This window comes from Cetorhinus maximus, chromosome 3 (assembly GCF_964194155.1).
Source record: "Cetorhinus maximus chromosome 3, sCetMax3.hap1.1, whole genome shotgun sequence".
NCBI lineage: Eukaryota > Metazoa > Chordata > Chondrichthyes > Lamniformes > Cetorhinidae > Cetorhinus > Cetorhinus maximus.
In genome coordinates, this window is record NC_135881.1 from 28,178,734 (window position 1) to 28,196,853 (window position 18,120).

General features: G+C 42.4%; 1 protein-coding gene across 2 annotated transcripts in view; it reads right to left on the reverse strand.

Annotated features, from left to right (window-relative positions):
* ptprn2 (protein tyrosine phosphatase receptor type N2) overlaps positions 1 to 18,120 on the reverse strand; it is a 1,029,555-nt gene that overhangs the window by 589,126 nt on the left and 422,309 nt on the right. For both annotated transcript variants that reach the window (XM_078537232.1, XM_078537231.1), the window contains exons 9-10: positions 17,539 to 17,897; positions 12,225 to 12,311 (exon numbers count right to left, since the gene is read on the reverse strand). In XM_078537232.1, coding sequence (XP_078393358.1) covers positions 12,225 to 12,311; positions 17,539 to 17,897 — 446 coding nt within the window. The remainder of the gene's footprint in view (positions 1 to 12,224; positions 12,312 to 17,538; positions 17,898 to 18,120) is intronic.

The window sequence follows — 18,120 nt, forward strand, 5'->3', positions numbered from 1 at the left end:
AGTATTAATGGTTGCCTCAGGACAGTGAATTTTTAATCTTCTGGTCTAATAGACACTTTACCTCACACATATCACACTACTTTTATTTTATTATGGAAATAAACAAGGGCTGAGAACTTAGAACTGTCAAACTTGAGCAAATTAAGTCATTTATGTCAAGACTAAGATTGCATTTGCACTACAGTTGTGCAACACTGTTTCGCCTCACACTTAAGTTTTAGCATAGATCCAAACGCCATGGGGGTAGGTGTGGGGTAGCCGGGGTGGACCTGATCTGACTTCCAAGTGAAGTGAGACTCGGTTTACCTCCATGCTACAGTAGTAGAGCACGTGCAGCTATAAACACAATCAAGATGCTTCACACCATGCAGAGATGGAACAAAGATGTGACATTACTGAATTAGTGAAAATGTGGTCAGTCAATAGGTCATGAGAAATTCTTATACTTTTCTATTTAGATTCTGCGTTGGATTAGTTCATGTCTCAAGCACGTTGCATCGCTCCACTTCATTGTTTAAGTCAAACTAAGCATGAACTGCAAAGCTGCCAAAACCGCACACTGTCCATATCTTCAAAGAAACAATTAATCATGAGAGAATATCCAGGTTCCAATCAACATTTTCACAAGATGGATCAGCAGGATTATGGAGGAATGTTGGTTCATACACCAGGGACACTTCCATTCTTTAAATAATTTCATGAGACCTTGAAGGTCTGCCTGAGCTAAATGGAACAAGCAGCAATTTCATTTTAACATTTCCTAGGACCGTTAACAATGCAACACTCTTCTTACCATTGCCCTGAAGCCTCAGACAATATCATATGCTCAAGGCCTGGAGTGAGGCTCGAACCCACGATCTCCTGACATAAGTGAAAAAACCAACAACTAAACCAAGCAGATATAAAAAAGACATGCGAACAACTGGTATGCAACACAAAAAGAAGAGTTTTGATAATGTTAAATAAGGAGGAACTGCTTCCAGTTGGCAGGAGGGTCAGTAAACAGAGGTCACAGATTTAAGGTTAATTGGCAAAAGAACCACAGGGACCTTTTTTTTAAAAAAAAGTGAGTTGCTCTGATCTGGAATGCACCGTCTGAAAGGGTGGTGAAAGCAGATCCAATAATAATTTTCAAAAGGGAATTATTATTGAATCTGTTTCCACCAGGCTTTCAGGCGTTGCAAAAATTCAAAAGGGAATTGGATAAATATTTTAAATGGAAAGAAAAGTTGTAGGACTATGGGAAAAGAGCAATGGACTAGGACTAACTGGTTGGTTCTTTCAAAGAGCCAGCAAAGGCCCAATTGGCCAAGCCACCCCCTTCTATGGTGTATCATTCTATGATTCTATGGTGCATTGCCAACACTCAAACAACATGTAAAAGTAACATACAAACTACCACACTGTACTGGAGAGAACTAATGATAAGCAGGTTTTTAAAAAAAAAATTGTTCATGGGGTGTGGGCATCGCTGGCTAGGCCAGCATTTATTGACCATCCCTAATTGCCCTTGTTCAAAGGGCAGTTGAGAGTCAACCACATTGCTGTGGTTATGGAGTCACGTGTAGGCCAGACCAGGTAAGGACAGCAGATTTCCTTCCCTAAAGGACATTAATGAACCTGATGGGTTTTTACAACAATCGGCAATGGTTTCATGGTCATCATCAGACTTTTAATTCCAGGTTTTTATTGAGTTCAAATTTCACCATATGCCAAACAAAAGGAGAGATCTGTTGTACACTTGTTATGTTTCTCCACAAAAATACTCCAGTAAGTAAATCATGAATGCAAAAAAAAATGTAAAAAATCAATTTGGATTTGAAAATTAATGTATTTGTGAAGTTGTTCTAAATTCACAAATATAAAAAAACACATATTTGGTGTGAAAATAGCATTGGTTCAAAGGCATCACCATGGAAAAGCAAATCAACGCAAACCGATTAAGTTGTAGAGTGTGATGGTGTCTCTGCAGCAGGGAGCTGAGGATGGGCAGGTCACTTACAAGAGTGAGGCCGCAGGCAGTGTCTTGTAATCAGCTGCTTGCCTCAGTTCACTGCTGGAATTCCAGGCACCAGTCCATTATTACATTTCAATCACAAGCTGCTCTCGTTATTGTCATTCGCGATTCCAGGAGCCAGGAGTCCAAGAGCCAGCTCCTGGGGGTTTGCGCCACTGAGTTGGCAGACCAGTAGACCCAGATCCCACTGGGCTATAGAAAATGTATTTAACAACGTCAAAATGGATTTGACAACATCAGCAGTAGGAGCCAGCTTACGGGCAGTGGACTTTCAGAATGCGAACTAAAAGGACAGTATAAAAGCAATGACATTTTCCCTAACTGTTTTTAGCCTCTTCCTTCATTTTCTGCTCCTTTGTGGCTTTCTACACACAGCTCAAATTCAGTGTTAAACTCTCTGCTTGCACTTCCATTTTAAAGCAGGCAACCGGTTAAAGGAGGCAACATGTGTTAGAGCATCCCCAGAAAGCACTGTTTCGCTGTGCCTGACTATTCTCAGTCCACTTGGGATAGTTGATTGTTCTGCCAAACACATAAGCTAAGGTTCTTTTCAGTTGCTAATATTATTATGTTAATCTTGTTTTTTTTCTGGCAGTACTATTAGCTGCAGCAGTGTTTCCCCATTACACATATGATGAAGGAAGAAACACACATTTATATCGTGCCTCTCACAACCACTGGATGTCCCGAAATGCTTTATGAAGTACGGTCACTGTTGTAATGTTGGAAACATGGCAGCAAATATTGCGCACAACCAGATCCCAAAAAGAGCAATGAGATAATGATCATTTGTTTTTAGTGGTGTTGGTTGGGGGACAAATATTGGCCAAGACTCCAGGGTTAACTCCCCCACCTCTTCTTAGCAATAGTGCGGTGGGATCTTTTACCTAAGAGGGCATTTGGGGCCTCGATTTAAAGTCCTATCTGAAAAATAGCTCCTCCAACAGTGCAGCACTCCCTCAATACAAATCTTGTGCTCAAATCTCTGGATTGGGGTTTAAAGCCACAAGCTTCTCACTCAGGAAACAGTGCTACCAGTGAGCCAGCGCTGACATATGATGTTAACGGGGTTTAGAAAACTTCCACTTAAAGTGAAAAAAAATTCTAAAGTCCCAACTAACTCATATGAAGCTGGAATGGCACAATATTCTTGTTAAAATGAAGTTCAAGAATAAAATCTCAGTGTTGCTCTTCCACTGGTTGATCCATGAGGAGAAGTGGTCCTGACACATCCATAAAACTAATGCCTCCAATTGCAAAGTACTTATTCAAGTGTTCTTTCCTGAAACGAATCTAATCATGTTCAGTAGAACAATGGAATTTACAGGTTAAAGAGAGAGAACGTATACAAAGAAGGGTGGAAGGCTACGTAAGGGGTCTGGCCATCTGTGGTTGAAAGGTACACCGTGTGAAGCAGTCCTTGTGGAAAAGCCTCCAGCCACTTTATCAGAAGTCTGCTGTGTCTAGTAACTAAAGTTGTGTTACAAGTTTTTGGGATTCCACTGTCGAGTGGGTGCTGTGGTAACCTTGTTGGGTTGATTTTATAATTTCAAATCTATTTTGGGCTGCTGCCTTAAAGAGGCTGTGTAGTTAGGAGCCTGTTTAATTAAGGATCTTGGGAACTGTTAAGACTAAATAACCATGTAACTGTAATCTTCTGTGTGTTTATTGTTTATTTTTCCTTTTGTTAATAAATGTTTTAACTTAATTTTAACATCCCTGAAAGTGTGAGTGCTCTCAATTCTTCTGAATTCAGTGCATAAGCCTTCTCATAATAAATACAAATTGCAGAACCGCTGTGATACCGTGGCCAAATTTCCCTTGTGGATTTGGTCCATCTGGCACATACTACCTGCAATGTCATAACACACTGTTCTGCCAGCTTCAATTATCTACACACATGTACACCCAGGTACCTCTGCTCTTGCAGCCCTTTAAGAATTGCACCCCTTATTTTATATTGTCTCTCCATGTTCTTCCTGCCAAAATGCATCACTTCGCATTTCTCCGCATTGAGCTTCATTTGCCACCTGTCTGCTCCACCAACTTGTCTATGTTGTTTTGAAGTTCTAAACTGTCCTCCTCACAGTTTACAATGCATCCAAATTTCATATCATCCACAAACTTTGAAATGGTCCTCTGCACACCAAGATCTAAAATCATTAATATATGTCAGGAAAAGCCAGTGTCCCGACCAACCCTTCTACCAACCTTCCTCCAGCCCAAAAAATATCCATTGACCATTACTCTCTGTTCCCTATTACTCAGCTAATTTTGCATCCACATTGCTACTGCCCCTTTTATTCCATGCGCCTACAACTTTTTCTCACAAGTCTGTTATGTGGCACTGTATCAAATGCCTTTTGAAAGTCCATGTACACCACATCAACAGCATTGCCCTTATCAACCCTCTGTTACAGTGGAAAAGGGATTCCAATAGGGAGTAAAACAGGCTGCTGAATCACTATCACCCATTTTGCACTTCATTCCTACTCACTGGGTGGAATTTTCCATTCCAGGGCTAAGTCCTGTAGCGGGGGCAGGGACGGGGATGTTTCCCACCGCAGAGGCCGCTGGGAATTTGCACTGCAGCATACGACCCTGGCCTCATTAATTATGCATTCGGGGTTTCCCAACGTATCGCACAGCAGGCTGGATGACTTGCGCCCCACCATAATACCCAGGTGACATTTTGTAAAAAGCACCTGGACATAACTGACCCACTGGTGAAGATCGATGATAGGCCTCCTAGAAGACTATAAAGCTACAAGATCCACCTGGTAGATGCTCCCCAACGCAATACTGCGTGTTCCAGGTTCCACGGTCCCTGGAGGCCTCCTCCCAAACTCCGGAGGCTGCCCCAGGCCTTCTCCAGGTAAGTGCCGATATGTACGCTCCACATTGCAGACCACTGGCAGGATTTCCTGCTGGCTGTGTGGCCGATCGGGCAGCAGCGGGAGATTCTGGTCGGACCTTCATCTGTATCCCATTAATGGGATGCAAATCGGTTTCACGCTGGCCCCTGGCATGAATTGCAACCTGCCATGGGGAACGAGAGTGGAAGATCCCGTCATTTAACGCTGGCAGGCAGCCGCCTTTTCAGCTTCCGCCACATTGTCCACCCCCGCCCATCATTAAACCCGCTGTGCGGGAGACTGGAAAATTGTGCCCTCTATTTTCTGTCCATTAACCAATCCTCCAACCATGAGGATATATTTTTCCCCAGACCTATGAGTTCTTATTTTCTATAACATGGTTTCGTCTGGCACCTTATTGAATGCCTTCTGGAAATCCGAATACACTACATCACTGGTTGCCCTTTATCTGCCCTGCCAGTTCGTCCTCCTCTTTCAGGTACCATACCCTATGAGGGCATTGGCAAAAATGGGTTTCCATTGGATTGGTCCATGATCATGTTTGGCGAAGTACTGCAGTGGTTTGCCGTTGTCCTCTGCAGTATGGCTGACCAGGCAACCTTCCCGCTCTCATAGCCTGCCAATAGTCAGGGGAGATGACATTATTAGTAGGAGTGACCACCGCACAGTCATTGTGGAGACAAAGTCCTGTCTTCACATTGAAAAACCCCTCCATCGTGTTGTGTGGCACTCCCATCATGCTAAAAGGGATAGATTTCAAACAGATCTAGCAATTCAAAACTGAGCCTCCATGAGGCACTGTAGGCCATCAGCAACAGCAGAATTGTGCTCGAACACAATTTGTAACCACATGGCCCGGCATATTCCCCACTCTACCATTACCATCAAACCGGGGGGGATCAACCCTGGTTCAAAGAAGAGAGCAGGAGGGCATGCCAGGAGCAGCACCAGGCATACCTAAAAATGAGGTGTCAATCTGGTGAAGCTATAACAGAGAACTACTTGCATGCCAAATAGCAGAAGCAGCATGTGATAGACAGAGCTAAGCGATCCCACAACCAACAGATCAGATTTAAGTTCTGCAGTCCTGCCACATCCAGTCGTGAATGGTGGTGGACAATTAAACAACTCACCGGAGGATGATGCTCCACAAATATCCCCATCCTCAATGATGGGGGAGCCCAGCACAGCAGTGCAAAAGATAAGGTAAGCATTTGCAACAATCATCTGCCAGATGTGCCAAGTGGATAATCCATCTTGGCCTCCTCCAGAGGTCCCCAGCATCACAGATGTCTTCAGCCAATTCGATTCACTCCATGTGATATCGAGAAACGGCTGAAGACACTGGATACTGCAAAGGCTATGGGCCCTGGCAATAGTACTTAAGACTTGTGCTCCAGAACTTGCCATGCCCCTAAACAAGCTGATACAGTTCAGCCACAACACTGGCATTTACCTGGCAATGTGGAAAATTGCCTACGTATGTCTTGTCCACAAAAAGCAGGACAAATCCAACCCAGCCAATTACCGCCCCAACAGTCTACTCTCAATCATCAGCAAAGTGATGGAAGGTGTCGCCGACAGTGCTATCAAATGGCACCTACTCAGCAATAATCTGCTCAATGACACTCAGTTTGGGTTCCACCAGGGCCACTCAGCTCCTGACCTCGTTACAGCCTTAGCCCAAACCTAGGCAAAAGAGCTCAACTCAACAGGTGAGGTCAGAGTGGCTGCCCTGGACATCAAGGCTGCGTTTGACCGAGTGTGGCATCAAGGAGCCCTAGCAAAACTGCGGTCAATGGGAATAAGGGTAAAAACTTTCCACTGGCTGCAGTCATGCCGAGCACAAAATTGTGGTTGGGTTGTTCAAGCTCAATCACCTCAGTCCCAGGGCATCACTGCAGGAGTTCTTCAGGATAGCATCCTAGGCCCAACCATCTTTGGTAGCTTCATCAATGACATTCCTTCCATCATAAGGTCAGGAGTGGGGATGTTCACTGATGATTGCACCATGTTCAGCACCAATCACGACTCCTCAGATACTGAAGCAGTTTGTGCCCATATGCAGCAAGACCTGGACAATATGCAGGCTTCGTCTGATAAGTGGCAAATGTAACATTCGCGCCACACAAGTGCCAGGCAATGACCATCTCCAACAAGAGAGAATCTAACTATCACCCCTTGGCAGTAAATCGCATTTCCATCGCGGAAACCCCCACTAACAACATCCTGGGGGTTACCATTGATCAGAAACAGAACGGGACCAATCATATAAATATTGTGGCTACAAGAGCAGGTCAGAGGATGGGAATCCTGAGGAGAGTAACTCACATCCTGACTCCTCAAAGCCTGTCCACCATCTACAAGGCACAATCAGGAGTGTGATGGAATACATTCCACTTACCTGGATGAGTGAAGATCCAACAACACTCAAGAAGCTCAACACCGTCCAGGTCAAAGCAGCCTGCTTGACTGGTACCCCATCCACCGCCTCAAATGTTCATTCCCTCCACCTCCGACTCAGTGGCAACAGTGTGTACCATCTACAAGATGCACTGCAGCAACTCAGCAAGGCTCTTTTGACAGCACCTTCCAAACCCGCGACTTCTACCACCTAGAAGGACAAGGGCAACAGGCACATGGAACACCACCACCTTCAAGTTCCTCTCCATGTCACTCACCATCCCGACTTGGAACTACATTGCCGTTGCTTCACTGTTCCTGGGTCGAGATCTTGGAACTCTGTTCCTACCACCACTGGGGTTGTACTTACACCACATGGACTGCAGCAGCTCAAGGTGGTGGCTCACCAATTAGGGATGGGCAATAAATGCTCGCCGAGCCAGTGATGCCCACATCCCATGAAAGAATGGAAAAAAAGAAGCACATTGGAAGGATTTACAAGCTGATAATCATCTGTTTCGCCACATTATGAATGCACCTTCCATGGCTGTCAAGTCTTGAATTGGGACTTGAACCTGGAGCTTCTGGTCCAGAGGAAGGGATTCTACAATTACACCGTAAGACCTCCCTCAAACCGCTAGTATGTTCTCAAAAAACTAAGGTTTGTCAAGCATAATTTCCCTTTCATAAAACCATGTCGACTCTCCCTAATTAAACTATGGTTTTATAAGTGGCCTCTTAGCATTTCCTAAATAATGGAATCCAGGATTTTCTCAACGACTGACGTCAGGCTAGCTAACTAGTCTGTAGTTCGCTGTTTGTCCCTCCCTCCTTTCTCACATAGCAATGTTGCATGTGTTATTTTCCAAACCACTGGGGCCATTCAAACTCTAGGGAATTTTAGGAGGTCCACTCTGTAACCACCTCTTTTCTGGCTCCACTGTGTAAGTCATCCGATCTAAGAATTTGCCTTCCTTTAATCCCATTAGTGGCAGCTATGGCTCAGTGGGAAGCTCTCTCACCTCTCGGTAGGTTCAACTCTTTCTCCAAGGACTTGAGCAAAAAGTCTAGGCTGACACTCCAGTGCAGCACTGAGGGACTCGTGTACTGTCAGAGGCCCTGTTTTTATATGAGACAGTAAACTGAGAACCCATCTGCCTTTTCAAGTAGATATACACTTTGAAGAAGAGAGGGTAATTCTCCCAGGTGTCCTGAACAATATTTATCCCCGAACCAACACTACTAAAACAGATAAATACTATGGCCAGAGTTTTTCTCTCATCCGGCGGGCACCCGACCCGAACGAGTGTAAAATGACACGCGATGATGTCGGGCGAGCATCCGATGTCATCACGCACTCGCATGATATTTCAGTGAGGAGTTGGCAGCGTGCCCGCCAACAATTAACAAGCCTATTAAGTCCATCGAAGGTCTAATTGAATGCAATTTTTCACTGCCAGCCCAACATTACAGCTGGCGGGCAGGTGAAAAGGCCAAGCAGCCTTTGGATATTTTGCGAAACTTCATCCACAGGCGGGATGAGGTTTCGATCTGTCATTTAAAAATTTTTTAAAAATTTTATCCTAATTTCTAACATGTCCCTGCTCAGGTGACAGAATCACATGTGACAGTGTCACATGAGGGGACATGTTGTTAACATTTTTAAAATCTCTTCTATTATTTTCAAAAATCTTCATCTCCCTGAGGCAGCTCTGTGCCTCAGGGACCTTATCCTGCACGCACTCACGCGCATGCACGAACTTCTGCACTCACCCTTCTCCCTCCCCCTAGAAAAGGAAGCGCTGAGCGTTGCAGTGCATGTTTCACGCTGGACGGGCCTTAATTGGCGTGAAATCGCAGGCGGCAGTCGGCTTCCCAACCGCTCCCGCTCGCCCCTGCCAAGCCTGTCCAATGAGGGCAAAATTCTGCCATCTATCGCTGTTCATGGGATCTTGCTCTGCGGAAATCAGCTGCATCCTTTCCTATTTTACGATGGTGATTATGATTCAGAAGTAATTCATTGGCTGTATAGCACTTGGAGGCATCTTGAAATGGGTGAAAGGTGTCATATAAATGCAAGACTTACATTTTTTGTAATTAATGGTAATGGATGCCCATGATCTCCCCATAGGATTTGGTGGTGGGCAGGGTTTTGTGGCAGAAAATCAGCCTACTGGTATAGTGAAACTTCTGCTAAAGTGTAATCCTGTGGTAAATGAGAAGGGATCTACTGAATAGCACTGCTAATATTTCTTCTTCTCCTTCTTTGTCGTATCTGTTAATGTATCAATAATCACATTGCATGGTAATTACCTTTAAACGACAATTGCTAGTTAAAATAGGTGATGGGCATTGGTTCTCCTATCTAAACAGTATAAATGGATACAGTTGGAACACTCTAGGTGGAAGTTATTAGGAAGTCTGTAGCATTGTGGAGCTGTTTTTAGATTAAATCAGCTTGAAGTTTAAAAAAAAACTCAGCTCTGGAGTCATTCTTCCACCACAAGCGCTCATTGTGAGTAACATCTGTGACTAGCAATTTGGGATTATGTGGAATAAATAGAGACAGCAATTAATCAGGGATACCTAGGTTCCAGTGCAATTACCCTGCTGTGGCTCAGTTCATAGCACCCTCGCCTTTGAATCAGAGGGTTGTGGGTTCATGTCCCACTCCCGGAAGCCAAGAACTGTGGTTGTACTCAAAAGAGTTGCAATCTGTAACTGTTGATAACTCGAAAGAGTACCCTGTCTATCTTGCATTGTAACTGAACAAATCAGTCTCTAAACTTTTTTTTCATTCACAGGATATGGGTATCATGCACTGGCAAGGTAAGTATTATTTGCTCATCCCTAATTGTCCTTAACTGAACAGCTTGTTAGGATACTTCAGAGGACATTACAAGTCAACGACTTGGAGCTTGAGTCACAGTTAGGCCAGACCAGGCAAAGACAGCAGATACCTGTCCCCAAGGGACATTAGTGAACCAGAAGGGTTTTTACAACAGTCTGGTGGTTACATAGTCACCATTATTGACACTAGCCTTTTATTCCAGACTAATTTAATTAATTGAATTTAAATTGCCCAGCTGACATGGTAGGATTTGAACTTGTGTTGCTGGATCATTAGTCCAGGCGTCTGGATTACTTGTCTAGTAACATAACCACTGTGCTGCCATTCCCATTAAAATTTCCATTCCCATCTAATTGATCAATGTTCAAATGCAAAAAGCATATCCTCAGTATTCACCTCCTACAGACTCATGTAGTGTCATCTGAAGATGAATTCTCAATTTCCGTCATCTTCTCTCGTTCATTTTACCTTGGTGCTATCCTGCATTATGGATGTTGGCCCCTTACCTTGGGTTCTCAAAGTTTTTTTTTAAAAATTACAAATATTTGTAAATGTCTGATCCATTAGATCACACTGAAATTTAAAATAAACCTTTAAATATGTGTTTTTATGAGGTTTTTAGACCTCATTTTATTTAAAATGTATAAATACTCTGTTTATGTACATTTCAGACAAAAACACTTAAAAAATATTTTCTGACTGCTGTAAAATTATGAAGGGTGTTGGGACAACACAAGGAGACAAGTAACTGTCTGAACAAGCAGATGTTCCTAGCTGCAATGTTTGGGAGCTTGGGTAGAGAGAACTGATGAAAGCAGTGAGTGTGGAATCAGTAACTTTTATTTCAGTCTAGCAGGGACTCAGCTTTGGAAATGATCCAGCAACTAGAGAAATTACTGAATAGAGTTTTGAGGGACACAGTTCAGGATCACTTATAAAAGTCATGATTGATTGAATCATAGATTTATGATCAGAACATCGTAGGGCTGAAACTGATCTTCAACCATGATGGCAAAACAAGCCACAGCGAATCAGCAGCCTGCTTCAAACATTGCCCAAGTATCTTTCTGATTGGAAGTTACAGGGGGTGGGCAGCAATGAAGTTGGCTCATGGGAGTACGTAGGAGGCTGTGGAGATCAAACACTAGTTCAACAATAGAAAACAAGGGAGAATTGCAAATGGTTGTTATTTCAGTTGGAAGATATCACAAGCAGAGTCCACCTCGCGCCCCACCCCACCCCCCACCCCCACCACCCCCTGCCCCCTAGGAAGGATACTTGTCACAATATACATAAGTGATTTAAATAGGGGAACCACAAAACTTCAACTGACAGAGGTTAGTGTTGAGTTGTGTAAGGTGTTGTGCAGGCAGATATTAATTATTCAGTGGGTTCTGGAACAATTTAGCAGATGCTTGATCACCAAATGGCATTGAATGCAGATAAAGTGCAAAATAACAAATGCTGGCGTGAAGAACATTAACCTCACTGCAAGGTAAATGATTCCAGGTTTTGGTGGCAAGTGCAAACCTGACTGAAAGATGCATTCTCAAAACAATAGAATTGGGAGCCACGTGCAAGTTCAGAAGGGTTTTTTTTTTACTCCCAAGGGATTATTAAGCAACAAAATGAGCTATCACCTGACATAGCAGACTGCTAACTGTCTGAACAAGCAGATGTTCCTAGCTGCAATATTTGGGAGCTTGGGTAAAGAAAACTGATGAAAGCAGTGAGTGTGGAATCAGTAACTTTTATTTCAATCTAACAGGGACACTAGCAGACCTTGTGAATGTTTTCAAGAGTGAGTTAAACCGATTTCTAATTGGCAAAGGCCACAAATGGGAGACTTTGAGTTTGTAGAACAAAATGGTGAAGGTGAAATGGGGAAATATGTTGGAGTTGCAACCTATTAGATGAAAAAATCTTCATGGGCCAAACAAGCATTATTACAGATTTAATTCTAGCTTCTTCTAAGTCGTCTTTATACTGCCTCCACATTCACATCACTCAGACACTCTACAGAAGCATTAATAGTATACACAGCCCTCACCAATGATGTAAGAGATAGAATACATACCTGACATCTTCGAAGACATTGATCTGCAGCTTCAGAAGATGTGCCAAATCTTCCATTAATTCCAGGCCTTTCTCTACACTCAGGGGGCTGTTGAGATGGAAAAATGCAGCATCAGTAATAGAGTTCATTAATAGCTGCTGAGCTAAAGGTCCCAACTGGGCCATCACCTTTGACCAGGAGAGACTGCAAGCAGCAACACATTATATTCCTGTCACACTGCATTGCTGATAGCAAGGGAATTGGGATCAGGTGGCACGTCAGGTATGATGAATAACCCAAATTCTTCACCAGTCAAACCATTAGCTTTAAGTGGAATAGATATGAGGTACAATACATCAATATTCAGTCTCTGTTTATTAAAAACTAAAAATCTTTGTAGTTGGCTTTACTAACGATTGAGTTTTCATACCGATTGTAGGGTTTAGCCCCATTTGAAATCTTATTTCTATAAATAAAGATTTTGCTAAAGGTTATTGCTCTAATTTACTCCGTTGTTTTACCTCAACATTGTATTATTTTAAGACCAGCCCTCTGACAATACCTCCCCTCAATCAATTCTGATTATGTCCATATAAATGAGTTTATATAGGGTGGTGTTTTGTTGAGGATGTTTATAATACTAAACTATTCTGGCAGGGGAAGTAGGTTTGAGGTTTTCAAATTTTCACAGATTAATAGTTCCATTATCATTTGCTATCTATGGTTACAAGGCTGATAGTAAAATAGAGTGTAGAAGGGATGGAGTGATACAAAAGCCCTTTGCCAACTAATATAAAGCAATCTCGCACAACACATCTCAAACTTAGATTTTCATAAGTGCCAATGTGGCTAAAAGCATTTACCTTTCTGCAAGACTTAAAATATGAACACTATGTTCCATGTGATTTAAAATGCTGCATTAATATATTCAGTTTAGGTTTAAAAATTTCCGTTTTAACATCACCAAATATCTGAAAAATGCAATTGTGAACATTCCAAGGGTAAATATTAATGGTTAAATACAATTGTTCTGTTGACAATCTGTAAAAAAAAATAATAATAATTTGGTTTACAAACTGGCATGCATTTTGTAGCCTTAACCTAAGCCTTTGCCTTAGCCCAAGAAATTGCTGCACAGTTTAAACCTAGTTTCAATAAACCCACTTACGTTTTAGTGCTTTGAAGTAAAATAATTTTCCAGTAATTGTCACTTTTCAGCTTACTTACCATGCTGTCCTCACAATGTTGAAATGGAAACTTATTATACCAAATCCCATAGTAACTCATTCTTTCTTAGGACCTCAAACCTGCCCCTCACCAGGCCATTAATAAGCTCTTCGACAAGCTTAACAGCCAGTTACTGGGAGGCGTGCTAGTTGCTGGCTTGTGCCCCACTGCCTCCTTTTGAAAATTGCAGCATGTCACAGAAGGCTGACATGCCATCCAAAAGCACTATTTTCATCTGCACCTGACCTCAGCCCATGGTGTTTGAAAATCCAGTCCTTGGCATTACCTAACCACTACTTCTTAATTCTCCTGGGCTTTTCTTCAACCTTGGGAATATAGTACACTACAAGCCTTGGTCCTAAAAAGAGCCTGTCAATTAAAAAGATAGCACAATTTACAACGTGTGAGCACTGGTGAAATGATAAAATATTGTAGAAGCTTTGTGCAGCTCGTGAAGGAATTCTACGCTTGTACAATGGTAAAATACTTCAGGTAAGTTCAGTCGTTTAGAAATCAGAAGATTGTAGCAAAAGTAAAGAAGTAAAGGACTGGCATGCTATACAATAACAACTAATCAGTATTCTTAATTTTATGGCGACCAAAAATAAGCTCCAAGTGTATTGAACAAAAACATTTCGAGAACAATTCTAAAGAATGTTAACATTGATTTTTAATAGATATTAGTTCAAGGTCTTCCCTGCCCCGTCCATCATTGTTCAGCAGATAGACAAGTATAGCAACATCAATAACAATACCCCACCCGGTTCAATGTCTGGCTTGTGCTCAGTTACCTAATTTCATTCAGGCTAGTAGTCGAGTTTTTACAATTGTCCTTCACGTTCTCAATGAAGAAAGAAAATAACCAAGGTTGCTGTTCCTGGCCATCATTTAAAAACTTGTGCTAGAAAATTTGTGGATGTTATCAAGGCAGATTGGATTTGCCTATGATGCTGCACATTGATGAAGAGCCCACAAACACACACTGTTCCAGTTTACATGTGAAGAATGGTCACTTGAATGACACACAAGAGGACTGCAAACTGTAAAGTCTGTGGAATGATTCTGCATCACGGAGGAGTAGCTATCTTCATGTTTCAGAGCATAGACAGCAATTCTCAGCAGTTTATCCAACTGGTGGAGGAAGCCATAACTGCAAAGTACAGCCTTGCTCTTAACCAATGTACCCTCAGTTCTGAAGAGCAGTCATATTAGATTTGAAACATAACTCTATTACTCTCTTCACAGATGCTGCCTGATCTGCTGAGTTTTTCTAGCACTTTTTGTTTTATATCCACATTAACACTACAGGAAGGGCCACATCAAAAGAAAGGAAACTGTGGCCGATTGTTCCCTCTTCCCCTCCTGTCAAATTCAAGGAAGTTGTATCTAACTGTATCATCCAACTTCTGAGTTCAAGGAAAGAGGACCACAAACACCACAGCAGCAGGGTTAGATTCCTCTTTATAGCATATTGGGGTTAGCAGTAGAAGCATTTGTATGTTAGGATATTTACCACGCTCATCCAATTCTGCCTTTTTGCACATCCCTGATTTTCATTGCTCTACCATTGACAGCCCTGCCTTCAGCTGCCTAGTCCGAAGCTCTAAAATTACCCCCCCTAAACTTCTGCCTTTCTACCCCTCTGTCCTCCTTTAAGATACTCCTTAAAATCTACTTCATTGACCAAATTTTAGGTTGCCTGTCATAATATCTCTTTATGTGTCTCAGTATCAATTTTTGTTTGTCATCAGCCCTGCAATTACTCCATTACAGGTTCTATATAAATGCAAATTGTTGTTGCTGTTATGGGGATTTGTGGGTATCAATAAGTGTTAGTGAAGTATGGGATGAAGACCAACTTTAAAACCAAAGTTTAACATGGTTATAGTCATAATGGATTTTATCCAAGCTAGATATGAATGCCCAGCCAAGACAAACATTCTCATCCATATAGATCATAGGACCAAGAAACAAATTTAATGTTTACAGTTACAATTTTCCAAAAGAATTAAAGCAGTCCAGTTCTGGTCGCCATACTTTAGGAAGGATGTGAGGATCTTTGAGAGGGTGCAGAGAAGATTTGGCCCAATGGCTCCTGGGATGAGGGGTTTTAGCTACAAGGCTAGGTTAGAGAAGCTCTGGGGTTGTTCTCCTTGTTGCCATTGAGGTCGAGGGGGGATCTGATAGAAGTGTACAAGATTATGTCACTGGCTTGGATAAAGTAGACAAAGAAAAGCTGTTCCCATTAGCTTATGGTACAAGGACTAGGGGACACAGATTTAAAGCACTGGGCAAGAGATACAGGGGGATGTTAGGAAGAGCATTTTTACATAGCAAATGGTAATGATCACTTTGGAACAGAGGAGGCTGGAGAGAGACCTAAGTGAAGTGTACAAAATTTTTAGGTGTCTAGGTAGAGTGGTTAGGAACACTGACCAGGCTGAGGGATCCATAACCAGGAGCATTTTTAGGGCGAAAGGTATTTAGAGGGGATTCTAGTGGAAGATTCTTTACCCAGAGGGTAGTGGGGATTGGGAACTCACTGATTAAAAGGGTGGTAGAGGCAAAAACAGTCATAACATTTAAAAAGTACTTGGATGTGCCCTTGAAGTGCCATAACCTACAAAGCTATGGACCCAGAGCTGGAAAAGGGGATTAGGCTGTATGGCTCCCTGTTGACTGATACAAACAGATGGGCCAAATGGCCTCATTCCAGCCTGTTAAATTTCTATGATGCCATGATTTCTATAACCTGGAATTCACTGTCTACAAGGGCGGTGGAAGCAGTGCCAATCAATAATTTCAAAAGGAAATGAGATGGGCACCTGAAGGACATGAACGTGCAGGGAAACAGGGTTAGAGCAATGGATTGGAACCAACTGGGTTTCTCTCTGGTGAGGCGGCTTGGACTCGATGGGCCAAACAGCCTTCTTCTGTGCCATAATGAATCTATAAAACAGCAGCTGATGGAACTATCATATTACCATTGCGGATACATCTTATGGAATAGGGATACATTTATTGAGTATAAACAAAAAAAAGGAAAACTCATAGAGTTATGGGGGAAGAACAGAGGAACAGGACTAAGTGGGTATCTTTCTCAAAAAGCTGGCATAGGTGCGACATTCTGAGTGGCCTCCTGCGCTGTGTCATTCTGTGATTCATTCAAACCTCGCTGCTCAAATAGTGAGTGTGACCTATTGTTCTTTCCTGTGGCAGCTGAGATCCATTTTGACTTCAACAGAATCAGCAATGGACTCATCAGTTATCGGTCAAGTATTTTATGACTGGGATGGACTGTAAGCACTAATAACCATATTTGGCATTTTACCAATATTTCTGATTCATGGGGCTCGATTTTTGTTCCTGGGTCCTGATCCCGCTGGTGGAATGAAATGAGGGTCGGGAACTCACAAAGGCCCACAGTGCAACTTTGAAGGAGGTGGGCAATCACATGGCAGCCTATTGGACCCCCATCAGGTTAAGGAAGAGTGCCCAGGATGGGGCTGAATCTATGCTTTAAAATGGCCTAGAATCAGTTAGAGGCCGTGTCTGGCCCTGAATGGGGTTCCTCCTAATCTGAAGCTGTGCCCTTTTCCCTGGATTGTGCTGCCCTGGGCACTGGATCAGTTTCCACTACAATCTCTCTGAAATCTTCCCAAATCCTGTTTGCCTTCTCAGCTGGTAAATTCATCGCTGCCTTCAAATGTCAAAATCGATTCATTTGAAATAACCTCTTGGATTAACAGATAACTAGTGTGACTCGTCTCTTGGTCTTCAGAGAGAGACTCATAGAGAGCAGAGCTCTTCAGCAATCACCACAGCTCTATTCATACCAAATCCAATCACAAGGAACCTGACAGTAGCTTGGAAAAGGAAATAGACTACTTCATCCGTACAGCCTATTCCTCATTTATGACAACCATGGAATTTTACCCCTATATGAATCACCTCTATCAAGGCAGAAAGGACAAGGAAAGGAAATCAGTGGCAAATCTAGAGGAACAATATAGCATATCTCTACCAGCATATCCAACATAACCAACTGATATTCATTCACATTTTTGTTATTTTCATATGTTAAGCAGACGATATCCTCAATACTTACTTTTGCTGGGTCACAATATAGCCATACAGATTCGTTTTGGATGGTGCTACATCCAGGTGCTGATCTCCCATCTGGGAGTTCTTCTTCTGAGGTTCCTTGTACACCAGACTCCCAGCAACCCATCGATTTGGTTTCTCTTTGGAGCCAAAGATGTCATCTTCAGACTTCCTGGTATTGGTCACTTCTCTGGTGATAGTGTTGCTTTTTACATTTTCGATCCCGACGTTTCCTTTAGTTGAGGAACCAAATGTTTTGACTCTGTTTTTGTGAGGGGTTGTGTACAGGGAGTCAAGGTCCAGCATATCAGTAAGACTTTTCTTGACTTCATCACTCTCATCCTTTGTTTTGAAAGGCTGGCTCTGTGATAAGGATTGATCAATACAATATTAAACCATATAGAGCATTTTTAATTCCATTATCCATTGTTATTCAATTGAATCAACGTGGTGTTCACTTAAAACTCCACATGACTGTGGGACATGCTCAAAGTTATCAGTCGCTATTAATTCTAACAACCCACTTCATTATAAACTCAAAGAGCAGTGTAGCAGTTAAGATACTGGCTTCATATCCATTTGTTCA